The 23638-nt window shown below is 36.6% G+C and overlaps 3 protein-coding genes across 5 annotated transcripts; all 3 read right to left on the bottom strand.

Moving 5' to 3' along the window:
- Positions 1–582: 582 nt before the first annotated feature.
- LOC113779208 (la protein 1) lies at positions 583–6645 on the bottom strand. The gene is made up of 10 exons (XM_027324723.1): positions 6496–6645; positions 6312–6390; positions 5701–5850; positions 5451–5593; positions 4337–4485; positions 3054–3152; positions 2582–2975; positions 1527–1674; positions 1028–1109; positions 583–911 (listed from the first exon to the last, which is right to left on the bottom strand). The coding sequence occupies exons 1-10, from the start codon at positions 6547–6549 to the stop codon at positions 815–817; spliced, it is 1395 nt and encodes a 464-aa protein (XP_027180524.1). The 5' UTR covers positions 6550–6645; the 3' UTR covers positions 583–814.
- A 1827-nt stretch (positions 6646–8472) lies between these two features.
- LOC113779647 (coiled-coil domain-containing protein 25) lies at positions 8473–11691 on the bottom strand. Its single transcript, XM_027325312.1, has 6 exons — positions 11417–11691; positions 10202–10329; positions 9867–9970; positions 9650–9737; positions 9473–9534; positions 8473–8933 (listed from the first exon to the last, which is right to left on the bottom strand). The coding sequence occupies exons 1-6, from the start codon at positions 11527–11529 to the stop codon at positions 8781–8783; spliced, it is 648 nt and encodes a 215-aa protein (XP_027181113.1). The 5' UTR covers positions 11530–11691; the 3' UTR covers positions 8473–8780.
- Positions 11692–13521: 1830 nt separating this feature from the next.
- LOC113781744 (pentatricopeptide repeat-containing protein At4g38150) lies at positions 13522–17130 on the bottom strand. 3 transcript variants are annotated; one of them, XM_027327734.1, is made up of 3 exons: positions 16864–16984; positions 16089–16143; positions 13522–15597 (listed from the first exon to the last, which is right to left on the bottom strand). In XM_027327734.1, the coding sequence occupies exons 1-3, from the start codon at positions 16889–16891 to the stop codon at positions 14463–14465; spliced, it is 1218 nt and encodes a 405-aa protein (XP_027183535.1). In that variant the 5' UTR covers positions 16892–16984; the 3' UTR covers positions 13522–14462. The 3 variants fall into 3 exon arrangements, with proteins under 3 accessions (XP_027183535.1, XP_027183534.1, XP_027183533.1); XM_027327733.1 differs by lacking the exon at positions 16089–16143 and having other exon boundaries at positions 16864–17130; XM_027327732.1 differs by lacking the exon at positions 16864–16984 and having other exon boundaries at positions 16089–16839.
- Between the last annotated feature and the right edge of the window lie 6508 nt (positions 17131–23638).

Genomic DNA, 23638 nt, shown 5'->3' with positions numbered 1-23638 from the left:
GATTTTTTTTTCTTTCTTTCAATTTTTCTAGGGATGAAATTTAACAAATAGAGAGGAAAAAGAGAGGGATTAAAACGGAATCCATTAAAAATGAAGGCCTTTTACTCACAACAGCAGGAAAACTCAAAAGTTTTGAGTCAAAACCATGCTCAACAGCCATTTCATAGGAACTTAGGACTGAAGATTGTCTTTTTTTTTCTTTTTTCTCATTGGTCTGTGCAATGTATTGTTATGGTGGAAAATGTATGCTAATAATGATCAAATGTTTTATCTCAACTTGGCAAGGAATTTTGATCAACATGTTAAACATTTAAGGGACTTTGTGAATTTACAGAATTTATTTATTTAACCCAAGATAAGTCAGCAAATTGTGTAAATTAAGGGAAATGTCTCAATAAATATTACAGAGCTGTGGCTCTAAAAGAAGTCGGTGGTACAACATCGTCGGCTTGGATTTTCATTTTTTTTTTTGTCGCAACGATAGATGTCTTATAACCTAATCTAACCTAGTCTAAGGGAAAAGGGAGGGGTTCGATGTGAGTATAGACTCCATCGATGAAGGTCAATTAAGACCGCCATAAATTGTGGCAATTTTGTGGCTTGGATTTTCATTTGCTTCTGCAGTTTATGGTCTAATTTCTATATAATTCCACTGTAAAAAATTCCCATAAGACAGCAAAAAACAATGATAAGGAACAACAAAAACAATCTTCTTAGAAACATTAAGGCTTGATGGAAGAGAGTAAAACTAAAATTGGTAAATCACTAATCTGTTGTTATAAACTCATGAGGCCATATTCCAGCCTCTCATCTCTCACGACGCCCCAACTTTTTGGAACTTGTTAGGGCGAGTAGCTGAATCATTTTCTCGACCGCGAGAGTTTTTCCAACCTCTGTTGAATTTCCCTCCCCTGCACGAAATTAAAAGGTTGAAATGAAGAGCTCTAGATAAGATTAGAAGCCATTCAACGATGAAAAGGTCCCAAAAAGGAAGTGAAAAAGGATGGCAACCAGCAATTTCCCCTACCTTCCCCGGTTTCCCTTGACATTTCCCCGGTATCTGTCCTGGTTATTGCGGAGTAGACTCCAGTACTCCTTTTCAGCATCACCTGCTCAAGTTAAACAGCAGCATAAGTACAAGCCCAAACAAAAAAAAAAATCATGTTGTTCTGAGCAAGCGTAAGCACTGTTTCCTTGTTTTTCATTCTGGTTAAACTACTGGTATAGTTGCCAGTGCCAGTGGAACAAAATAAGAAGCCAATCATGCACCCCTGCTCAAGACTAGTACTCATTTATGTGCAACAACAGCAGCATAAATGAAACGGAGTGGATATGGAATACTTGGAACACATGGTCACGCAGCCAACAAATAAAGTTCGGCAAGATACTGGACATAGCAAGCAGCATATACAAGCGAGGGACTCGGCTACCAAGACAAGTCTTGGTTAACACAATAGAACAATGTAACAAATTCTAATTGAACCGGCAAAAGCCGGTGGAGACCCAGTAAACATCAATATGCTTACCAGTTACAGGATCTAAAGTAGCAATGTAATTCTTCACAATCAGACCACCTTCCTCAACAAGAACAGCTGCAGAACGTGCTTTCTGAGCTGCCCCTGCATCTTCAAACCGTATGTATCCTGATTCTGATCCAATCTTGAAATCGACAAACTACAAAACAGAAATAAGAGAAAATGCATGAATAACACTCTAAATAGATGTATGCCAAACCAAAAAGATAAAATAAAATTCACTATTCCCTGTGCACCAATGCCGTCGCATCCCTAGGTCCCAAGTAGACTTATGCCAAATTGGATTCAGTATAGCTAATGCACAGGAACCCAATTTCCAAAAAATCCCTCCCCCTCCCCGAGGCTCTGTCGACAGGAGCTTGCAAATACAGGTTTTAAGAACATGTGAACATACATAATACTAGTCAACTTACATAAACACGAAATTTTCTACAAATAAAAAACTATTTCATTGATGAATTAGACAGTGAATGTAGGGATTCCAGACGTTCAAATAAAACCCATCCCGGCTAGTCATAAATACGCGGGGAATGTAGGGATTTCAGATGCACCCGAAGTCTAACTTTAGATATCTGATCAGGTCTGATATTACGTCCTGTATGAGTGTCACATTCTTTGAGAAATATGTGTATGTTTGGTCTCACGAGGAACTGAGTTGGTATAAGTAAACAAAATCAAGCTCTATATCAAAAAATCTTGCCCAGACATCCTTTTCACTTCCACACCATCCAATTTTCAACACGGAACAAGCAATGCAAGTCCAAATTACATGCTTTTACCTTCATTCACTTTCAGGCATACTGAAACCAGTACTTTTTGGACATCTAAAAAATGGATGCTGTTTCACTAACAATTCTGTTAAACAACTTCACAATAACAAGTCATGATGGTCTTGCCAAGTTCAGCAAAGAAAAGGAGGGGGGGGGGGATTATTAATAAAAAAAACAAGCTACAAAGACAACTAAATGATAGAGTCATTAAATACAAGCAAGAGACACAGGAACCCAAAGAAGTTGGCCAAATGAGGACAAGGAATACAGAAGTACCTTGACAGTGCCAAATTTACCAAAAACACTTTTCAGATCCTCACGCAAAACTACATCCTTGTTGTCCCTGTAAGAAGCAATAGATAACTTTTCTTCACTTGAATCACGCTTGTCCTTCTGGGCTGAGCCAGGTTTCTCCGTATCACTAGATGCTTGGAGTTCATTCTCTGGACCATCATTCTCTTCATCCTTTTCTTTACCGCCCTCAACATTTTCCTCCGTATTTTCTTGCTCATCTCTTGTATCAGCAGTCTGTACAGCATCACCTTTGGCTTCTTCAGAGTTTAAAGTATTGACATCATCAGCAGCTGACTCATGATTACCATTCTGTTCCATGGCACCTTCAACTGAAATCTTTTTGAGCTTAAACGCAACAATTAAGCCTCTGGGATAGCTGCCAAGACCATGTCCATCAGTTAAGTATAACTGTTGATGTTATTAAAACCAGAAAAGATTACTGATGAAAACTCACTCTTCTTCAGCTTTGGGATTGTTTTTGAGTTTTGAAGCAGAATGAGAACGAGATTTTGCATCTTCTTCTTGCTTGGCTCTTTCAGCATCAAAGTCCTTCCTGGATCAAGTGAAGAAATAAAGCATGTGAGTTATGCCTAAAACATTTGTTCCATACATATATAAGTTGTTGCACAGATATCTCCAAAAAAAAATTATCATCTCCAAATAACATGTTTACTAAATACTCTGGCCAGAGACAAGGATAATGTCTTCAACAGTGTACGTACAAATACAACATTATTTTCCCACAATATGCAAAATGACTAATTTGACAAGCTTCAATGATTACTGGATCTGCAAAAGCATCTGTGTGCGCGTGTATGTGTGTTTGTTGCGAGTCTGGTATTTTTTGTGTGTATTTTTTTTCCACCCGGGGCACAGTTCAAAAGCACCAAATATTATGAGATACAACTGATTGAATATTTATTCAAATGTGATAACAGTAGCACTTGGTTTCTATCCAATGCATTCCACCATTTTTGTACTTCTAGCAGAAGAACAAGAAGCCAGCGGAGTCCCTCTAATGAAAAACCAAGTGCAGATGTCACTACTCTATGCAGAAAGTAATGGGTATACATCTAGTCAAAATCTTGACCATAAAAGTAAAGAATTTTATTCATAGAAATCCCAATGTGTTGAAATAACATTGAATAAGAACATTATAATTTTAAAGGACATAATATGAAGAGATTCTTCTGCAAAACTTTTCTCTTTAAAGGATGAACCACAGGTAGCAGTACTGATTATCCCAAGGTAATAAAGAGTTGGAGTAGAACTTAATCAAAAAATCAGTTACTTCACCATTACTAGCGAAAAAAAATTCTCAGCCAATACAAGACATCAGCTTTAGGGATACCTCTCATACACCACCCCCAAATTTACTACAACCATGTGACCCTCTTTAATATAGATGATCATTATAAACAGATGAAAGTAATCAATGTGGATACCCACTAGCCAGACCTGGCATTGCATAGCATGCCTCCTCCAGATGAGCAAATAACATAATCTTCCCCTCAAAAAAGGCATTGATTACAACCAGTAAGTTTACGCACCTTTCTAAAGCAATATAAGCCCATTTCTTTTCAACACATTATAAACACAAAAAAAAAAAAAAATAGAATACAAATTTTTAAAAAAATGAAGAGGATAACATGAAACAAAGACATTTGGCAACTGGTTTCATTATAAGTATGTTATAAAATAATGATTCAGTAAAACTCAAAGCCATCAATGGCTTACTTTGGCTTTAGCTCTAGTTCCATCCCAGCATAAACCAAGCTTTGCTCTAAAACTTTTGCAGCATCTTCCTCTGAGGACAACTCAATCAAGGCAGTGCCACAGAACAATCTTCTATCAGTAACATGACGAGGCAGCCTTACACTATTCACCTGACCAAGAAACAAATACAATCTAAGAAAACATATCTGTAAATCACTATGAATGTGAAAACAATCTGCATAAACATAAAAACTAAGACTCTCCAGAATCAACAAGATAACACTCACTGTATACTCACCAAAATGGCTAACAGTGTTAAAAAAATCAAAAAGCAACAAGTTGACCACAAATTCAGACTCAGAATATGGCCTTATCATCCTAGGTTTAGGACAAAAGTCAAAAATGCAAACAAAACCAGCAACTCGGGGTTGCCAAGCTAGAAGTACTAGAATTAATCCAGTTGGAAAGAAAGATCCTTATAGGGAGCAAATTTTTATATTAAAAGCCTTCTATCCTTTCCAAATGGTCAACTCAGGTCTAGTTTTACAGTGAAATCAAACTTCAATAGAGCGAATTTCTGCAATTCCAATATTTTAACACAAGCAGCCAACATGGCTGGTTAAGAATATAAACCTTTTCCTCCTGGAATGTATTATTGTGGTGGCAAATCACATTGATCTCCTTTATGGTTTGCTGACAGGTGGAGCTAAATCTGCCCATAAAGGTGTAAATTCTCCATTTTCAAGAGATAAAAATGCAGATCAATCTAATCTCTCCTGCCTCTCCACCTCAACAATTATGCACGATTCAGCATTCTAGGTGTGATTTTATTCTTTTCATGGTATTTCTACAAGCATGAGCGTCTATTTGTGGAGCAGACATGCTAGTAGGCAAGTAACATGTATACATACTGCAAACAGGAAAAAAGCTTTTTAATCTATAAATTTACATGATGAAACTAGAACTAGAATAGACAGTTTTTTATCTTTGCTAAAGTTGTAAACAGCAAAAAATCATACTTCAAACAAACTATAGTAATAATGAATATCAAAATAGAATCCAAACAGCAGGGTGTTCCAGAAATTAAGGCAAAGTTATAGGGTGGTCACTGCTGAATACTCCATCTGGAAAGTACCTTAGCAAACTGGCCAAAAAAGGATTCTACATCTTCAATCTTCACATCATACTCCAGCGGAGATGCTGCAATTGTTCTGACATCCAACTGCTCCATAACCTCCTCTGGTTTTGCGAGTTCAGTTACCCTACCAACTCTTTTACCTAAGAAGAAAAATACCAAGACCAACATGGACCTGCTGTGTTATCCGGTTAATTACATGTTATAAACATCAACAAAGAGCATTGCAAAACAATCGATAAAATCTCACCATCTTCAGAGACTTTAAGGAAACAAGAAGTCCTCAGAGTTTCAGCGACAGAGTGTACTGTATCATCAGATACATCTTCAGGGGTTGCATCTCCAATGCCAAGATGAGTTCTCATCCGAGAGAACGAACATATTAGAGCCAAACTAACCACTATACTCTCAGTCAAGGAAAACAGCAACCCCAATTAGCACCAAATACAAACTGTCCCTTGCATCTACTAAATTGCACTAACCTACTAGAATAAAGATCCAACTTAAAAAGAAAAGGATGAAGCTGTTTAAACAAATAGAATCACTTCTTAGCAAATGCTTTCCTTTCATATTTACTCTGCGTGAGGTCTCTTGCATGCGTGCAAATGGCTTTTCTCCCTCAGCACATTCTCAAATCTTTTAAATGAATCCGGATTAAGACACCAAATTAAATGTAGGGGAAAAAAAAGAGAGAACATTGCTCTGATTAATTTTACATATTACAGACGCTTAAATTCCATGATTCTGCAACAGAACTAACCAACCATGCAATTAGACATAAGTATTATAAACAAGAAGAACGGTATACAAGCTATACTAGAAAACAATAACATTAGGTTCATCAGAGAAAGAAAAGGATACAGCCATCTTCACTGTCATTGAGAGTCTGCTTAAGAAAAGTATCCCTTGGAAGATTACTATCACTGAAGTAAAATTCTACCTGAAATTTCCCAATTCAGAAATCAAAACTTATACTCGTTTGACAAGTAAGATTCAATTTTTACGAAGAAATTGCAAGATTAAAGGAGTGCCAAGAAAAGGGAACCTGACGAATGACTTTTTTTGCAGTTTCCTCGTCCAAAGATGCTGTGTTCGCCATTGCTTTTGCTTCAGGTGTAGAGTCGAGTGGGGAAGTTGACTGGAATGGGTATAATTTTTAGGGTTTCGGAGGCTGTTTGTTATTCAAGGGCTTTTTCTGAGAGAGACTGGGGACTCTGGGTTTATGGGGTCCTCTAGAATAAAAGGCAAATTTCAATTTGAGGAAGCATATTTCACGAAAATTACAAATGGCCTCTCAATTTGTAAATCTTTATCTCGTGGTTATCTCTTTTTCTTTTTTTTCCCTTAGTGTGTTTAAATAGAATATTATTTGAAATATTACATGAAATAATTATTATAACAATTTTTATGATGTAAAATATATGTTAAAAAGATAATTGAAAATATAATAAAGTTGTTGGAAAATATGTTTGTGATACAAGCAAATAATAATTAAATTTTCTTTTTTTTGTATCCAAACACTTATCTCTTTTTTATTTTTTTTCACCTTTTAGTAAAAGAAACAATAATTAGAATCTATTCTTTTTATCTAAAAACCAACTCAAGAATCTGTTGAAAGGCATCTTACCTTTGTGGTTAATTTACATAGTGGGTCATTTGGAGGTCTTTACCTCGTTACACTAGTAAATACTGAGTTTAGTTCAATGTAATTTCTGATGCTTTTGACCCAAAACAAAAAGGGCAAAAAAAACACTAAAAGGTGCTATGGTTAAAAGTTGAACATTATGCTTGTATCCAAGTCACGAGTCTAAATGAAAAGCGTGAGTGTTTCTACAAGTTCAATAGTGCGCCTCTTGGCAGGCGGTCATAGTTTGGAGTGAACTCGAGGCAAAGGGATTTGCTGATTCTACACATTCGATTCGCGACCACGGGGTGATGTTCCAGACCGCTCATTCTATCCCATAACCAAAAAACTCTCCCAACCGTGCCTGTTGGGTTCAACTTAATCACAAGGGTTCTTCAGTGGGATGATTTCCCCATTTTGTACTGAAAACTTGTTCTAACTGTTACAATTATTGAGAAAAATAATAAGAGAATTAAAGGACAAGAGTTTATTTCTTTGTAAAACTGACTTAACGCATAATATCAAATTGCTCTATTTACAGAATTCAAAACAACTTCATTAACTATCCCACTAACTCCACTAACTATCTCAATAACTCCATTAGTTACTCCACTTATTCCACTAACTACTCCACTAACTCCATTAACTCCACTAATTCCACTAACTTCACTAATTAGATAAAACAAAACAAACAAATATGACTAACTAACAACAGTAAATAATTTCTAACAATAAAACGATTTTAGAGGCCCCTTGGGATTGGTTCGGATGGTTTCGGAGTAGCCTAATTAGGTCCCAAAATCGTGTGTTCAAATCACCTTTCTACCGCTTGTGTATTCTTGGAAGGCGGAATGCACAGGTGCAAGAAGATTAGTCTGACAAAGTTGAGGTATTCCCTGTGTTGAAAAAAAAACGATTTTAGGGTATCAAGCTTGCTCTATAACCAAGCCCGATTAAGTTGAAGTCTTGCGCTGTAATCCGATGACCAATGTACATGAGAAGTACAACTTGATTTTTGGCCCAAGAAGTGGCGAACCATTTTCCATACAAATTTAGCACGTCGTACTTGCATCCCGACAGGAACGGATTTTTATAGGGACAAAAACTCAAAGGCGACAGAGCCAGTTCAAAGCTTCAAACGCACGGTATTCCTAATGTGAAATTATGAGCAATGCTAAACTTTGTGTGTCTGGCATTACACCATCTTTATGCAAGATTGACATATCCACAAGCAACTGCCATGTTTAACATAAAATTCATGGAGCGTGTATCCTCTACATACGGCAAAAACCCTCCTGTATCGTGAATCCTTGTATCCTAACTCAGAATGCACCCATCCGACATGTATAAATGCAGGCTCTAAACAATGTGTACGAGAGAGAGAGAGAGAATCACCCATCATCTGCAGACACGTATAAGACACTGTTTTTCGTCATTATCACAATTTCCAAGTACACAAGCTACCAATACAAGATAAGCTCGCGCTCTGAGATCGAATCTCATTTCACAACCAGCGTGTAAGAGGCACACTGAAGACACAATCCCATTGCACAACGAGCTTATTTATGTTAAATTGCTTCACAACATAAAATCATCCCTGCCGGCAAACACCACCACCTCAACCACCACTCCCCAAGAACTGATGGATAATTTTGGCATTTTGGAGAATGGAGAAAAATTGAATCATTCATTGAATCATTCACAAATCACATGAAGTCCTCTTCCAACTCCTGAAGGGTCTTGTGGCCTGATGCGATATCTTTATTAGATGTCATCTTATCCGCTACCATCAAATTCTTATAGCTCCTTAAATCTGCCTGTCTGTCCTTTTCAAGCCTCTCCATTTCCTCACGTCGTTTCTGCAAAATCATGTTGCTTAGAGCATGGAACATAGTATTGCAAAAGATGCACAATGCTTAACTGCATATGAGGAACTATCAGGTAGAACTGAGACTCGTACATAAAAATCGAAGATGTGCCACACACATAATGTCTACTAAATAATACACATGATCAATGTAGTCTTGCTTCTCCTAATTGGAGTACCGAGTAATATTTGAAGCCTAATATTTCAAAAGTACACCAAAACCACTTCAGACCAACAACATCTAAGCCCGCATGATACTGAGATGATGCAACAAAAGAACCACAAATCTACATAGCAGCCAATCATAAAGATAAAGAGCAGAAGATAGTAGAGCAAGCAAGCAAGAAAAATGAACAGAACATAAACTTTCTCTTGAAAATGCAATTACTGTCATCTTTTATCCTCGCACTAGATGCAAAATGTCCATATCTCCTTTATAATTTATGCTGCATCACCCTAGTAATCTATGACGTGAATCACAATATTTTGTTCCCGCCCCCAAAAAAAAAAGAAAAAAGCTATACAACTTACTTTTTCCCTCAGCTGATTTTTCCTTTCAGCTCTTTCTACTGCATTAACTGCTTCTCGCTCAGCTGAAGAAAGACAAAACAAAAGCATGATGCAAAGAACCAAATGAGAAAGGCATATAGACAAGAACAACAGTTTGGTGTAGCAGAACATATCTTAAAGGAGAATTGCTAGTCATACCTTTCAAATCAGGTTTCCTTTCCACCTTTGTCCGGTTTAATCTATTAACTATCTCATTTATTCGTTTCTCCACCTTGACGGTACGAACCTAAAGGAGAACCAAGATCAGATATAGGTAAATTTTTTGTCCACCATCAACGGAGAATGGAACTTCATATCCTGAAGCACAAGGCACAATGAGAATCATACTCCAGCTATTTAAAAATAATATACTCACCATTTTTGAGTTGTGAAAACCAACTTGGCCAACGTCCATGGAGGCAGTTTTTTTAAGATTATGCCATGGAGTATAAACAACATCAATATTGTTCACCTTATTTCCTGCCACAAGACAATGTCAGGCTAATTATGATTGAATAAGAGATCAAAAAATGGAGATGTCTCCATATTTTCTACCCATTCGATTAAATTTTTATACATTACACTTTCTCATTTATTCCTCAAGAACCAGGGCAAAATATATTTCACCAGCTTTCGAAGCTGAAGACTAATTCCATTAAACAAAAAGAGTTTCTCTTCGAAACAGTACAGAACAGGAAAATAAGAATTTACCTTGGATGGAATTTGCTTTGACTAATTGTGCACAATCTTCCAGTACGCCTTCTGGTATATCATCAAATGTTTGGCCCTTATGCAATCTCAGATAGACATGGGCGGATGACATTTTATCCACATGGAACCTGCAAGGCAACTTCAAGTTTTCAATTAGTTGCAAACAGGTATGAAAAACAATGCACTGAAACAAACGGCACATAACCTCCTTGCACATATATACCTCGGGAAATCTATAGCATGACACCATGATTCACAGGTCTAATAAAATTATGAAAGGAAAGGAAGTTCTTGCACTTACTAGTTACACCTACCACCCTAAGAACATATCAACTTACCTACAATTTCATGATTTCCTAAAACACATGGCTATGTCATTCTAAAATTGTAACAGAATAGTTGCTAGTAGACACTGTCCTGAATGTAACATTGTTGAGAAACAAACAGCTTAAAGCATTAAAGTGGTTAAATAAAGAACCAATACAATGGTTTCCTTCTTCACAAGTACTACTACTCATTTCTATCACTCATGTATGTCCACATATCCACCTCTTGCAGCTAAATTCAACTTCTTCTACCAGAAGATGCTCCAATCTCAAAGAAAATCACCAAAGACTCTTTCTTTATCAGAACATCCCCAGTAAAGATTCTTTCTTTGTAAGCCATAATTTCTCAAACTGAATGTAACAAGAATCTTTTCCTTCAGGTTTGCCTCTCAGCCATTAAATCGAACTGCCTTCTTTCACTATACACCAATACTTTCTCAAACCACTAGGCTGACAAGAGTCTCATGTATCAAGGTGGCCTTTTTACAGTCTAGACGAACTCCTTTTGCATTTACATATCCTTCTTCAAATACTAACAAGCACAGGCGCAATACCCCATAAATATAACCAATCATCAATTTAGTAAAAATATCCTTTTAAATTTAGGTCCGAGAATTCCAGAACAAAGTTAAATAGCCACTAATCTAAATCAACATTTTCCAGTAGGCGTACTTTTCCACGAATAACCAAAAACTCAACGGAGCAGTAAAATTCTCACCTCAATACAATCTCAAAAAACAGAATTAAATGCTAATAAACAACACGTAAATCAGCAAGAACACCATTTTACACTCCAAAATCCAAACAAAAAACACAAACAAAAAAATCTAAAATTTCACGCAATATATACCCTACCTAAATTAGAAAAAAGCTAGGGTTTGAGAATTACCAAACGTCTTCAGGAAAGCCGTATTTGATGAGCTCCTCGTTCTCGTACTTATCGAGGCCCATGAAGATGGTGTAATCTCCAGCCTCAGGTCTCGCTTTGAAGTAGAACACCATTTTTCTTCTTCTGCAACTAGAGAGAGAAGGCTAGGGTTTCGAAATTTGCTTCCTCCTTTCAGGAAAGGTTTCGAATATTTATTCCCCCTTTTCTTTCCTACCGGTTTTTTGTGGTTAGCTGAGAATTGAGGAGTTGAGAGTATAAATTGGCACTGTATAGGTTGAGTTTTTATACGGAGAAATTGGCTTTCGGTTTTTGCTGACTCTCTGACACGTCAGATATGTGTGGATTCATGAACCCCATTCTGCCGTACAACGATATTTGCATGTGGTACAACACACAAGTTTTTGAGCATTTTCACCGGGGAAAAAAAGGAGAGAGAAGAAAGCCTCCGTTTGGAAAAAATTAGATACTACAATTTTGTTTACTCAAAAGTGGAAAATCTCCCATAAATTCCAACTTTATCATCAATTTAGGTTTGTAGTAATGAGTTAAAGAAAATGATTAATCTTTCTTGGTAGTGTGTACGCTAATAAAATGGATTTTTGATACACAATACATGTACAAAATTTAGAAATCAAATTCAAGTTAATTTTAAGGGTTAATTCCACTTTGTCCCCCCAAACTTTGGACGATTATCCACTTAAGTTCCTAAACTTCAAAATGGGACACTTAAGTCCTTAAACTTATAAATACCTCCCACTTAAGTCCCTGAACTTATAAATAGGGACACTTTAATCTCTAAACCCTCATAAAATGGGTCATTTCGACCACCAACGGCATTCATGATTTGTTAACAATTTTCCTTAAGTGGGAGGTATTTATAAATTTAGGGACTTAAGTGTCCCATTTTAAAGTTTAGGGACTTAAGTAGGTAATCGTCCAAAGTTTGGGGGGACAAAGTGGAATTAACCCTAATTTTAATTAAGTATTACGTATCTAGACTAAGGTTTTCGAGATCAGGATCATTTTTTGTTGTAAGATCCGTTGGTAGATCACACTAAAATATGTAAACAATAGTCATATTGATAATTTTTAACCTTGCAATTCATATATAGTAACAGATAGTGTAATTCATGTGTAGTCAATATAATGATGATATTGTTAATTAAGGTTGAAATTGTGCGATATAAAGTATTTGGGACTATATGTAATATATTCAAAATGTATTTTATCAAAGTAAAATCTTATTATTTCCTGTTTTAAATCCAAGTACAATTAGTGGATAAGATACTTAAGAAAGTTGACTTTATACGTGTATAAATCATCTAAATATTTATTAATAAAATAATTAAACACCATACATTTAGTTAATTATGATTTGTTAATTGATTATTACATCATTTTTTTATATAAGAGGATAATTAAATATTATATATATATAATGAAATGTTTCAAATGTAATTTTATTGATTGAAAAATTGGTATACAATAAACAAATAATCAAAAAAAATTTCAGAATAGAATTTCATGCCAAAAAACATTTGGGTTCAAATTTTTAGCCTACCCACTTATCCGCCTAGACATAGCAAAAGTAGTAAATTCATTTTTAATGACTCTAAACCACGCCAATTTATCACATACCAAACACTAGGCCTAAGAGATAACCTATAGCAAAGATCTATCTCTTCACTGTAGTGAAACATATGGTCAAATTTGAAGATTCTCCAATGTCTGTAGGTAAGGAATTAGGGTGATGTATTTACATGGATTTTAAAACCCTCTGAATTCAGTTTTCAACACAACAAATGACCCTCAATTTCAAGTTTTCTACACAAAAATATGATCAAAATACTAAAATTCTTACATAATTTTTTGAGAACAATAAAATCATAGGATCGTAAAATCTTACATTCTGAATCACTATTCTATCGATCTTACTAAATAATGTCAAATTTTGATCCTACTTACTATCTACTTACTATCTGGATCATTGGTCATGATATCAATTGTCGAATCGTATGATCTGAATCACGATCCTAGCAACCATGATCTAGACACGCTAATATATACATTGAGAAAAATATTATGATTTTAATGACTAAGAAGAGTAACTCGAACACTAGATTGTAACAAAATCAAATGAATTTGATTGATGGGTAACATTCCGCCAGGCACAAAGCCAAGGCTTTTCCTTGAGCATTAATGTTGAAAACCAGGGATTGGCGGACCAATTGCACTTTGATGTTCCTAGCTTTGTTTCTAATAGCCTCATAATTGGGTTGGCAATATTCCTTGGGAAAGTTACCCACTGATCTCCAAAACTAAAGGAGAGGAAAAAGGGGTTATTGTTATTCATTTCAAAGGTGAACAATCCTATCTGCCAAGACAGAGAGAGTAGACACAAACTGGCCTATCGCAAAACTTTCATTCCCATGCTTCCAAGGAAAGTGCTGCGAAGCTCATGCAGTCGTTCGTCCCAGGAAGAATCAACTCTTATATACAGTACTGCCGACTCCCACGTTAAGAAGTCGTCCACGGGACTAGCATATCTAATAGATGAGTTAAAATCTGCATTCCTCCCTTATAAACCCAATCACTAACCATGTGAGTATACCTGCTTAATCAACTAGCCCTTCCTCCATTACATCAATTTGGACACAGCTCATATGGGGAGAGATTACTGCCCTGCTGAATGCCTCACCGAAACTTCTGCAGGCTAAACCTCCTCCTATGCGATCTAAAAGTTACCTTATCAAACAACAGTAAAATCTGAATTCAAGCTTCGCAATGGATAATGAGCCACCACTGCCCTATATTCAACAACATTCTTGGCATGAATCACATATTGGAAAGCCAACTATTTCGATGTTGATATCACTTGCCAAAGATTCCCAGATAAAAGGAAACAGAACAAATTTTGGCTGCCAGAAAATGAAAATTAAGGCCTAATGTAGTCGAGATGCCAAAAAGAGAATATATGAGCTGCCAAGGACGGAACTAAAAGGAAGGATTATTCTTCTGAAAGCAGATGTCCACAAGAAAATGGAACCTAACTAAAAAATGATGACCTCTGGGGAGGTTTCCTGCCCAAGATGGCCTCCCATACCAAAGGCAAGAATGGACCTTTCTTTTCCAAATATTCCCTAGTAGCTTTTTCATCAAGGAAGAAGCCCTTCTGCCTCAAAGTACTTATCATGGTCTGCGCCTCTTCCAAACCCTTTTCCCTACAAAATCCATCCACCAAACCAGCAAAAGTCGCAAGGTTTGGGGAATGCCCATTTTCCAACATCTCAAGGCAGAAGTCCCTGGCATCGTCCAATCTCTTTCCCCTGTACAGGCCCTGAATCAAGACACCATAACTGAAAGCATTTGGTGTGATCCCATTGTTCTGCATTTTTCTGAAAATCCTCACAGCATCATCAAGTTTCTGGGCCTTGCAAAAGCCCTCGACCACAGCAGTGTAAATAACCACTTCTGGGATTGTACCTTTCTCGCGCATTAGTCCAAAAAGTTTCATTGCCTCTTGAACAAGGCCATCTTTGCAAAGCCCATCAAGCATCGCCACAGCATTGGGAATCAGCCCAGTCTCCTTCATCTTCCTGAATATCTCATCTGCGTCTTCAGGTGGCTGAGACTGAGGAGGTGACTCAGCAGCAGCTTGCTCAGACTTGTCTCCTCCTCTCTCATTGTAATCGGGGGATTGCTTAGGATTGGGATTCTCCCCTTTCTTCCGATCAAAGCCAAGCCTGAACTTTTCAAGGAAATCAGAATCTTCAAGGCTACGCTTCTCCCTCTGTAGATTTTCATTATTACTAAATCTAAATGGACTGTGCTGTTCATTTTGTTGTCGAGCAGACGGGTAAGTGGGTCTCCTCTCTCCTCTTAAAGGTCTGTTTGGTATGGGTTCTGGAATATGATTGTAGTTGTTGTTGGGTTGAGAAGTAGAGGCATTTGAAGCATTCGAATGTTGAGGCCGACGACTATCATCATCACGAGCAGTGCTGAATGAACGCAGAAATTTCATGGATAAAAGAACTGGAGCAGAGTTTGAACGCAATTCATTAAGGTTGGATCCTATAGCTTTAGAACTTTCTAAAGAACAAATGCTATCAGTTCTTTTCAACACTTCAGGATCCATTTTGGTAATGTAAGCTACATCACCTTCAACTACTTTCCGAGCTAACCTGCCAAAACATAAAGCACGTCTCTTTAAAAACACTTAATTTTTCAATTCAATGATGTGGTCTAAGGAGAATAACCAAGTCATGAAGCTCAAAACTGAATTAGCATAACTACTAATGCTAAAAAGATACAACATTATTACAATATCTTAGCAGCTAAGTGTGCTAACATACTGAGAAATAACAAATTAAATTCAAATCATGCTCTGCAGAGGCTGCAACCAAATTCAAAAGCTTGTTTCAATTCCAAATTCCAGTGGTTTGGCATTATGTTTACATGCACATCAACAGCAAGAGAAACATAACTCAGAGAAATTCTGACATTGTACTTCCTTTCCATGTACTCATAATTATCTTATCGCTCTGCACAATGTTATCTACTTAGAGGGCAGCTCCCCATATCTAAACAGGAACTTCTTTCTGGTCTGATCCTTAAAACAGGTTTAGGATTAGAGTAATGTAATCAGTGCATCATGTTCTGAAAAGAAACATACCAGAATAATGCCTCAACAGATACATGATTCCAATGATGCAAAATTGGCTGCTCATCTAGAACTCGGAAAAATACATCCACAGTTAGCTGGATATGACCTAATACATAAAAGTCCTCGTGCCAAAGACAGAAGACACACATTTTGACTCAGAAAGCTAGCATACAAGTATGCTTACAGAAAACTTACACAGAACCACAAACAGAAAAAGGTTGGCCATAAATTAATTCAATTAAAATGTTTATAGCATCATTTACACATCCTATCAAGAGAACAACACCTAAACCTCAACATGTTAAATAATGGGAAGCACTTGGACTTCAAGTAGCCGAAAATTTAAGGTGCACACGCTATTAAAAATATAGTATATCAGTAACTTTTGATGATCAAAAACCTGTCACAACCATATGGAACAAAATATCCACTGAAAATCAATCAAATGAAGGTCTCTGGACCAAAACAAACATGTCCAGTGAAGTCAAGAAACATAAATTTGGTTAGTCAAGGCCTCAAAGAATTTATACGACTCATTTCCTGTGTATCATATCATCCCTGCATATAAATATTAACAAAAAAAGGTTTAAAAAAAACGATAAAGTCAAACTCTTGCTCATTAAATTTCCCTTGCACCGAGAAACAATCAAAACCATTTCAACAATCAGTTCCAAATTAAGACCATAAATTAAGGAAAAAAATAAGAAAAGGAAATTAGGGATGGCCTAAGTAGCTAGCCTTTACAGATGCAAAGAAAGTAGAACGAAGGTTAGAGTAATAATACCCTTGAGGAATGGCAATTGCTCTTTCATTTGCTGCGGCGGGTGTAAGAGATAAAGCAGGAGGAGCCCAACAAGGTGCCCGGCGGCCGGAGGCTCTGAGACCGGCGGAGATGGTCTTCAACGACGTCGCCATGAATTAAACATAAACCCTAAACCCAAAGCGAAGAAGGATCAAGGACGAGCGAATACCAGTGAAGAAGAGAGTATTTCAAGCAAGTGGGCCCTTCTCAGAATACCAAATGATGAAAAATAATTGGAAGGACAGAGTTGAGAATTTTCACTGTTGAAATGGGAAAAACAAAAAATAAGAAAAAGGAAGGGGTCGACCACTAATTGCATTACATAGGCCTGTCAACGGGTCGGGTCTAGACCCGGATCCGGACCGGATCCGTGAAATTATTACGGGTATGGGTAGGGATTTAATTCCGGATCCGTTTTGTTAAATAAAAAAACAGGTCAGATACGAAATATAGTATTCCGACCCGTATTAGACCCGAATCCGGATATAAATGAATTAATAATTTAAAAAATATATATTTATCAATATAATTTGATTAGGGTAATGTATTTGAATAAAGTCAATTTGATTTCTTTTCTTATTTGGTTTTTTCTTTGCATTAGTTAGAAATTAGTTTACAAATATATTTTTTTCTCATTTTTATTAGAAATTATAAATTTTGCTAAATTTGTTCGGGTAGACCCGACCCGGATTCGGGACCCGCCGGATCCGGATCCGGAACATAGAATAAAAGACCAGTCGGGTAAACGGATCGGATCCGGGTCCGGAATAATGAATTCCGGCCCGTTGACAGCCCTAGTATTACATATGAATTCTTGGTGAATACTAATTGTAAAATTGGATTAATGGCAAATTTGCAATAAAGCCCTTTAACATTGGGGTGATTTGTGCTTTGTCTCTTAATGTTGTTTCTTAAGAATTTTTGTCCCCTTGATATTTGATCAAGGTCAAAGGCAAGAGTTTGGGGAATTACATAATTACTTAGAAGTTGCCAATTGCAATTGAACCCCATGAACTATAATTCTAGTTGTACTTTGTCCCCTTCAAGAATTTTATACCTAATTTACCTCTGAATTCATGTTAAAAAATAAAATTATCCTCGATAATTTATTTAAAATCATTTTTCACTTTTCCCTCTATTTCTTCTCTCTCTCTCTCTCGCTCTCTCTCTCTCTCTCTCACAGCATTTCTCTTATTCTCCCCATATTTAAGCGATATGCTATTGTTAATAAATAAAATATCCAAGTATGTAAAGTGCACATCCTTTCATTTGGAATAATACTTCCAATGCGGTTAACATAAAAATATTGATATTTCTTTTTTCTCTAAAGAGAAACTCCATATCTTATACGGAAAATGAAAAAAGGGGAAGATTTGGGAGTTAAACGAGAAACATCATGGTTACTGGGTTAATGTTTAATTAAACGGGGGGTCTTGGAGACAATTATTGTTAGATTAACAAATTTGAATGCATGACAATTAGAATTTCTTTAATTTGAAACCCTCTTTTTATTTATGTAACATGAATTTAGACTCGCTAATATTGAAAATCTTTTACAATAATGGCCTTGGTGGAGTCAAGAAGTTATGAGAGTTGGGGGCAATTGTAATCATTAAAAACTAATACTCTGCAAGTCTTAACAAATGCGGTAATTAAAACTCTGCAAGGCAAAAATTATGGAAATGGGGCATTATACTATATTATATCAAGGACTTTTTTACAACAATTTTGAAATTTTATAATGACTAAAAGAAGTTTTTAAAAAGTTTAAGGTCCTCGATATAATACTTGTAGTCAATCTAAAAGAAATTTTGTATCATTGCTACCACATGAGTGCAAGCCAATGAGGATTTGAAATGGGACACTTTGCCCAGCTGCAACATTCTGAATACTTAAAATACTAAATTGCATAATCTTTTATATAAGGCATTAAGACAGGAAAATTGACAAATGCGAGGGACCATTTCGATAGTTTTCCCTTATTTCTCTCTTTAAATATAAATCTCCTCATTAAAAATGCTCACTGATAGGTAGTAACGTTGAGAAATCTTAATTATCACAGCTATTATTTGCATGAATTTGATAGTCCCACTATTTACAAAATGCTTGGAAAATTGCTTAAAAAAAATCGAATCCTAGAGGATTTACACCCATAAGTATACAGATTATTTTCTTTTCAAATGCTACAAATTTGGCAAAGTAAGTACCGGAAAACAAAGCTCCCAGAGTAGTGGTACTACAAACCAACGACTCTAAGAGTAGTTAGCCACCAAGAGAATTTTAAAGTTCTACTTGGTATAAGTCAAGAGATCAAATTCCTTTGCCTATATTCCAAGAATCCAGACTTTCCTGGAATGTCATCAGCTGTTGGGGCGGTGATGGTTTAGTCCCCTATGGGTTGTCCTTGGATCTCTTCAAGTTCCTCTCCCCCTAATATAGAGTAGTGTAGGTCTATCGTGTCCGACAAAAAAAAAAAGAGTACTGGAAAATAAAATACCACAAGTCAAATTCCGACTAAATCTAGGATAGATCAATGTTTAATTTTTTTTTTTTATTGCACTACTAAAAAAGGTGCAGAAGAAGTTGACAATCATTGCCAGCTTTTGTACAAGTAAATATCATTCAAATTAGAGTCTTTAGCCCAGTAGATACCATCCACCTTTACATACCAAAAACATAGGGAAAATTACATTTTAGCCCCCTGTGGTTTTCGAAAAAACCACATAACCCCCCCATCGTTCAAAAAGCTATACATAAACCCCCTGTGGTTTGGGTTGAACTGGCAAATAGACGGAAAGCACCCACCGTAACGATTCGTGGGCAAAACGCGCCTGTTCTTCTGGTAGCAGTAGGAAACATACCCATATTACCCCTGACCAATTTGACGTACCCAATAAAGCCTAGATGGGTGCTCCTCATCTCTTTCCATCTTCCGAAATACTTTGTTGCTGACTTTGCACTGAAAGTTGGTGAAGGAACCCAAGATAGAGAACGAAAGAAAAATAAGAAGAAATGCCGTGAAGATAGAAGCTGAACAAACCTGCAATTTTCGTTCAACTGGTGAGGCAGTGATGATAAGGTTTTAGAAATGACTATTTTATAAATGACTGTTAAGGTTTTATAAATGACTGTTTTAGTTCTTGGATTGCACCTTACCTCCAAAATTTGGGAATTTACCCAAATTTTCCATTTTCTAATATTCCTACAAATATGCAAAATTATGCATATCCCTCAAATCTACCCAATATTAATGTTTTGTTAAACTCTAAATAACAAAAATATGAAATATATTATTTAAATATATTTTAGTTACACACAAGTTGGACGGGTAACTAGTGTGTCAGAGAGTTGCCATAATCTCCTTAAACCCGCATGCGGGTTTAAAGAGTATTCGGATATTCTCATATGCACCTATGCAAATCGAACCAACCGGATATCTTATCCATATCCCATTTTTTAAAATAAAAATCTTATAAATTTGAAAAATAAAATCAAATTTAGATGTATTAGGGTTTTAAAAATATTATATAAGTGATAAAAATTTTATAAATTGTAAAAATAAAATCAAATTTAAATAATTAAATGTTATATTTGCATAAGAAATAATACAATAATCATAATAATGATAATACAATAATATTGGTGTAATAAAACTGCCATTAATTTAAATATTTACTTATAATTCCCAAAGAGCCTAATTACCAATTTTTTCTTCTCGCGCTCAAATATAACATTAACCCGCATGCGAGCTAACCTTGAAATAGAAAAAACACAGAATCCCGCTTGCGGGTTTCAACGTTATTATGCAGGCGGGATTTTCTTTACTCCCGAATGCAATTTTCTTTACCCTAATCTTAATGCATAAATTCAATTCTAGTCGATAAAATATTCTATGCTTAAATATGATAATACAGATTGTCCCAAAGCAGCAAAATTTTAAATTAATCAACGCTTAAGCAAAATAATCACTGATTTATTAACTTTCCAATGCCTGATAGTTTCTGTTCAAAAACCATGCAAGTGCATCTTATATGCTAAAATGATGTCAAAAAACTTACCAGATGCAACAACAGCTTTCGTGATCCTCTTTCACAGCTACTTTTTGGTCTTCAATGGTAGATCTTTGTGGGTTAAATTTCTCTCCTTCATTCGGTGGTCATGTTTTTCTCTCCTTTTCTCACGACAAAGACAGAACAAGGAAGAATCTGACTCATCTGCTTCCTTTTTGTATTTATATTAGGGTAATTTGGACATTTTGCCCACGAATCGTTACGGTGGGTGCTTTCCGTCATTTTTCATGGAGGATAAAATCTTGTGGCTCGTCTCATTGCTTCATCCTCTACATAGTCCTGATAACCCTCATAGATGGAGTAATCTTTGAGCACACGAGCTACGGTTTTCCATGGATTAGTTGATGGTGCCAAATAATCAAGCAGTGATCTCAATTTTTCCTCCACCCCTCCATCAAGAGCACTCAACGGTTCAGGATATTTGACCATAGCTACTCTTAACTTATTTCTGCCATGAGACTCAAAAACTTCCGGTATAACAAAATCAATCTCCTTAACAGAAATCATGGAATAAGAGTTAAGAAAATGCGGGTTAGGGAGTGGAGGTGGTGTCACCACATTTGATGATTCTTCACTGGATTCTTTCACTTCAATGGGTTGCGGTTGGGGTTCCATTTCTTCATTTTCGGCTTCTTTTTCAACTGCAACTGTAGATTTCTCATTTTGACATTCTTGCATCTCCTCATCCTTGTCCTTAGGGATCACAGGCTCAGGCCCTTGAATCTCTTTCCCACTCCTTAGGGTCATTGCGCTCACGTTCTTCGGATTCAACTCCGGTAGAGATGGCAGCTTCCCTTGGTTCTGGGACTCCAAACGGTTCATTCTGGTGGCCAATTGACCTATCTGATTCCTTATGTCCTGCATTTCGGAGTCCGTCTTTTGCTGATTTTGCATAATAGCTGCCTCCGTCCTTTGCTGATTTTGCGCCATGGTTGTCATCATTTGGTTCAGCATCTCCTCCGTAGATGAACCAGATTGAGGGGGCGGAGGTGGTCGGGGTTGGTATTGCTGCTGGTACCCGGGCAAGGACGATGGTTGTTGAGACTCTTGCTGTTGAAAATCCATTGGCCCGGTCGCATAATCAAAACTGGAATTATCCCACCATCCTTGATCATACCCGTTTGAATAAGGGTCATACTGCATTTGATATTGGGGTGGAAAATCTCCGAAAGTATCAATTGGAGCACTTAGATTGTCTTGAAATGCGGGGCATGTGTCAGTTGAATAACCTGAGTCAAAATAAGTTCCACAATTTGCAACAGCCCATTGATCATTAGGAAAAACATGAGTCTCATAACCCCATTCAGGAACAAAGTCCGGTCTATCATCAAAATATGGAATGCTAGCAGCCATAAACTATATAAAAAAAAATGAAAACAAGATGAACTTAAAAAGAAACAAATAACTAGCGCCAGTCCCCGGCAACGGCGCCAAAAATTGACAGGTGCCGAACCTGTGCAATAATAAATACCTACTCTAGAAAAATACAGATTTTGTATATAGCGGTGAGTAGGGTCGAATCCACAGGGACTGGGGATAATTCGTTTCTTTTAGAGTCCAAAGTATGGGGGGTTTTGGAAAATGAGAGTAACTAAATTACTTGGAATAAATAAAATAAAATAACTACAACTCAAATAACTAATTATCACAATAAAAATAATAATGGACGAACTCTAGCCAAGAGACAACTTCGGAGATGGTTCACTTAATTCGATCACAGATGCAAGGATTATTCCAGTTACTATCTGATAAATTAGTTATAGTTGTCATACACGCGATAAACAACCAACTCTTCCTCAATTTGTCGATAGCCAAGGTACGACCGTTGACTATTTCTCTAATCAGGAAATAACCCTAGGTACGACCATAGAAGTTCAATTCCCTAATTGCATGAATAATTAGAAGAGCCTAATTCTAACCAATCAACACGCTACGAGGGTCTCTTTAAGTTAGCCTGTCTATCCCCCTGACACAAACCCAATCATGCCAGTTGCCACCAGTTTAGAATAATTAAACAATTACGGATTTAACTATCCTAATTGGCTTCAGGTTATTGAATTAATCTAGAATCCGGGCCCTGGATAATCGAATAATAAAACAACCATATGAACATAAAGCAAAAGATAGACAAATACCAGTGAATAATGGAAATAAATAAAAACTAATTCGATCTCACAAATTTAGTAGAACCAAATCCCCCGTTGTTCTTGACTAGAGTGGTGAAATTAGTTCATGTTTGATGAACTAAACCCACCAGAAATTGCGGCAATAGCTGCGACCTTCGTATCCATGAATTAGGCAAATTCAATTCGCTCAAATCAATAAGAAAAGTAAGCTACAGGAGTTGATTGATTGCTTATACTCTTGGCTAACATTCGAAGGAAGACAAGGAACTACTAAAAGCTAAAAAGAAAGAAAAGTCAAAAGAAACTAAGCTAAAGGACAAAAGAAACTAAGAAGAGAGTCACTGCTCTTCCTCTGCGCAACTCCTATTCCAATTAGCCTATTGCTCCTGTGCGGCGTCCGCCGCACCAGAAGAAGAAGCTCCCTTTTTCCTGCGTAATTTTCCTATATAAAGGAATACTCCTTGCGGCGGCTCCTGTGCAGGAAAGTGAAGACTTCGGCCCAATTTGCCCAACAAGGGCTCACGTTTGTTGTTCCAAAAATGCCCCTAGAATAAGTTCTAT

The sequence above is a fragment of the Coffea eugenioides genome, chromosome 8 (genome assembly GCF_003713205.1).
Source record: "Coffea eugenioides isolate CCC68of chromosome 8, Ceug_1.0, whole genome shotgun sequence".
In the NCBI taxonomy this organism is placed as follows: Eukaryota; Viridiplantae; Streptophyta; class Magnoliopsida; order Gentianales; family Rubiaceae; genus Coffea; species Coffea eugenioides.
This window is presented reverse-complemented; position numbering and strand designations above follow the sequence as displayed.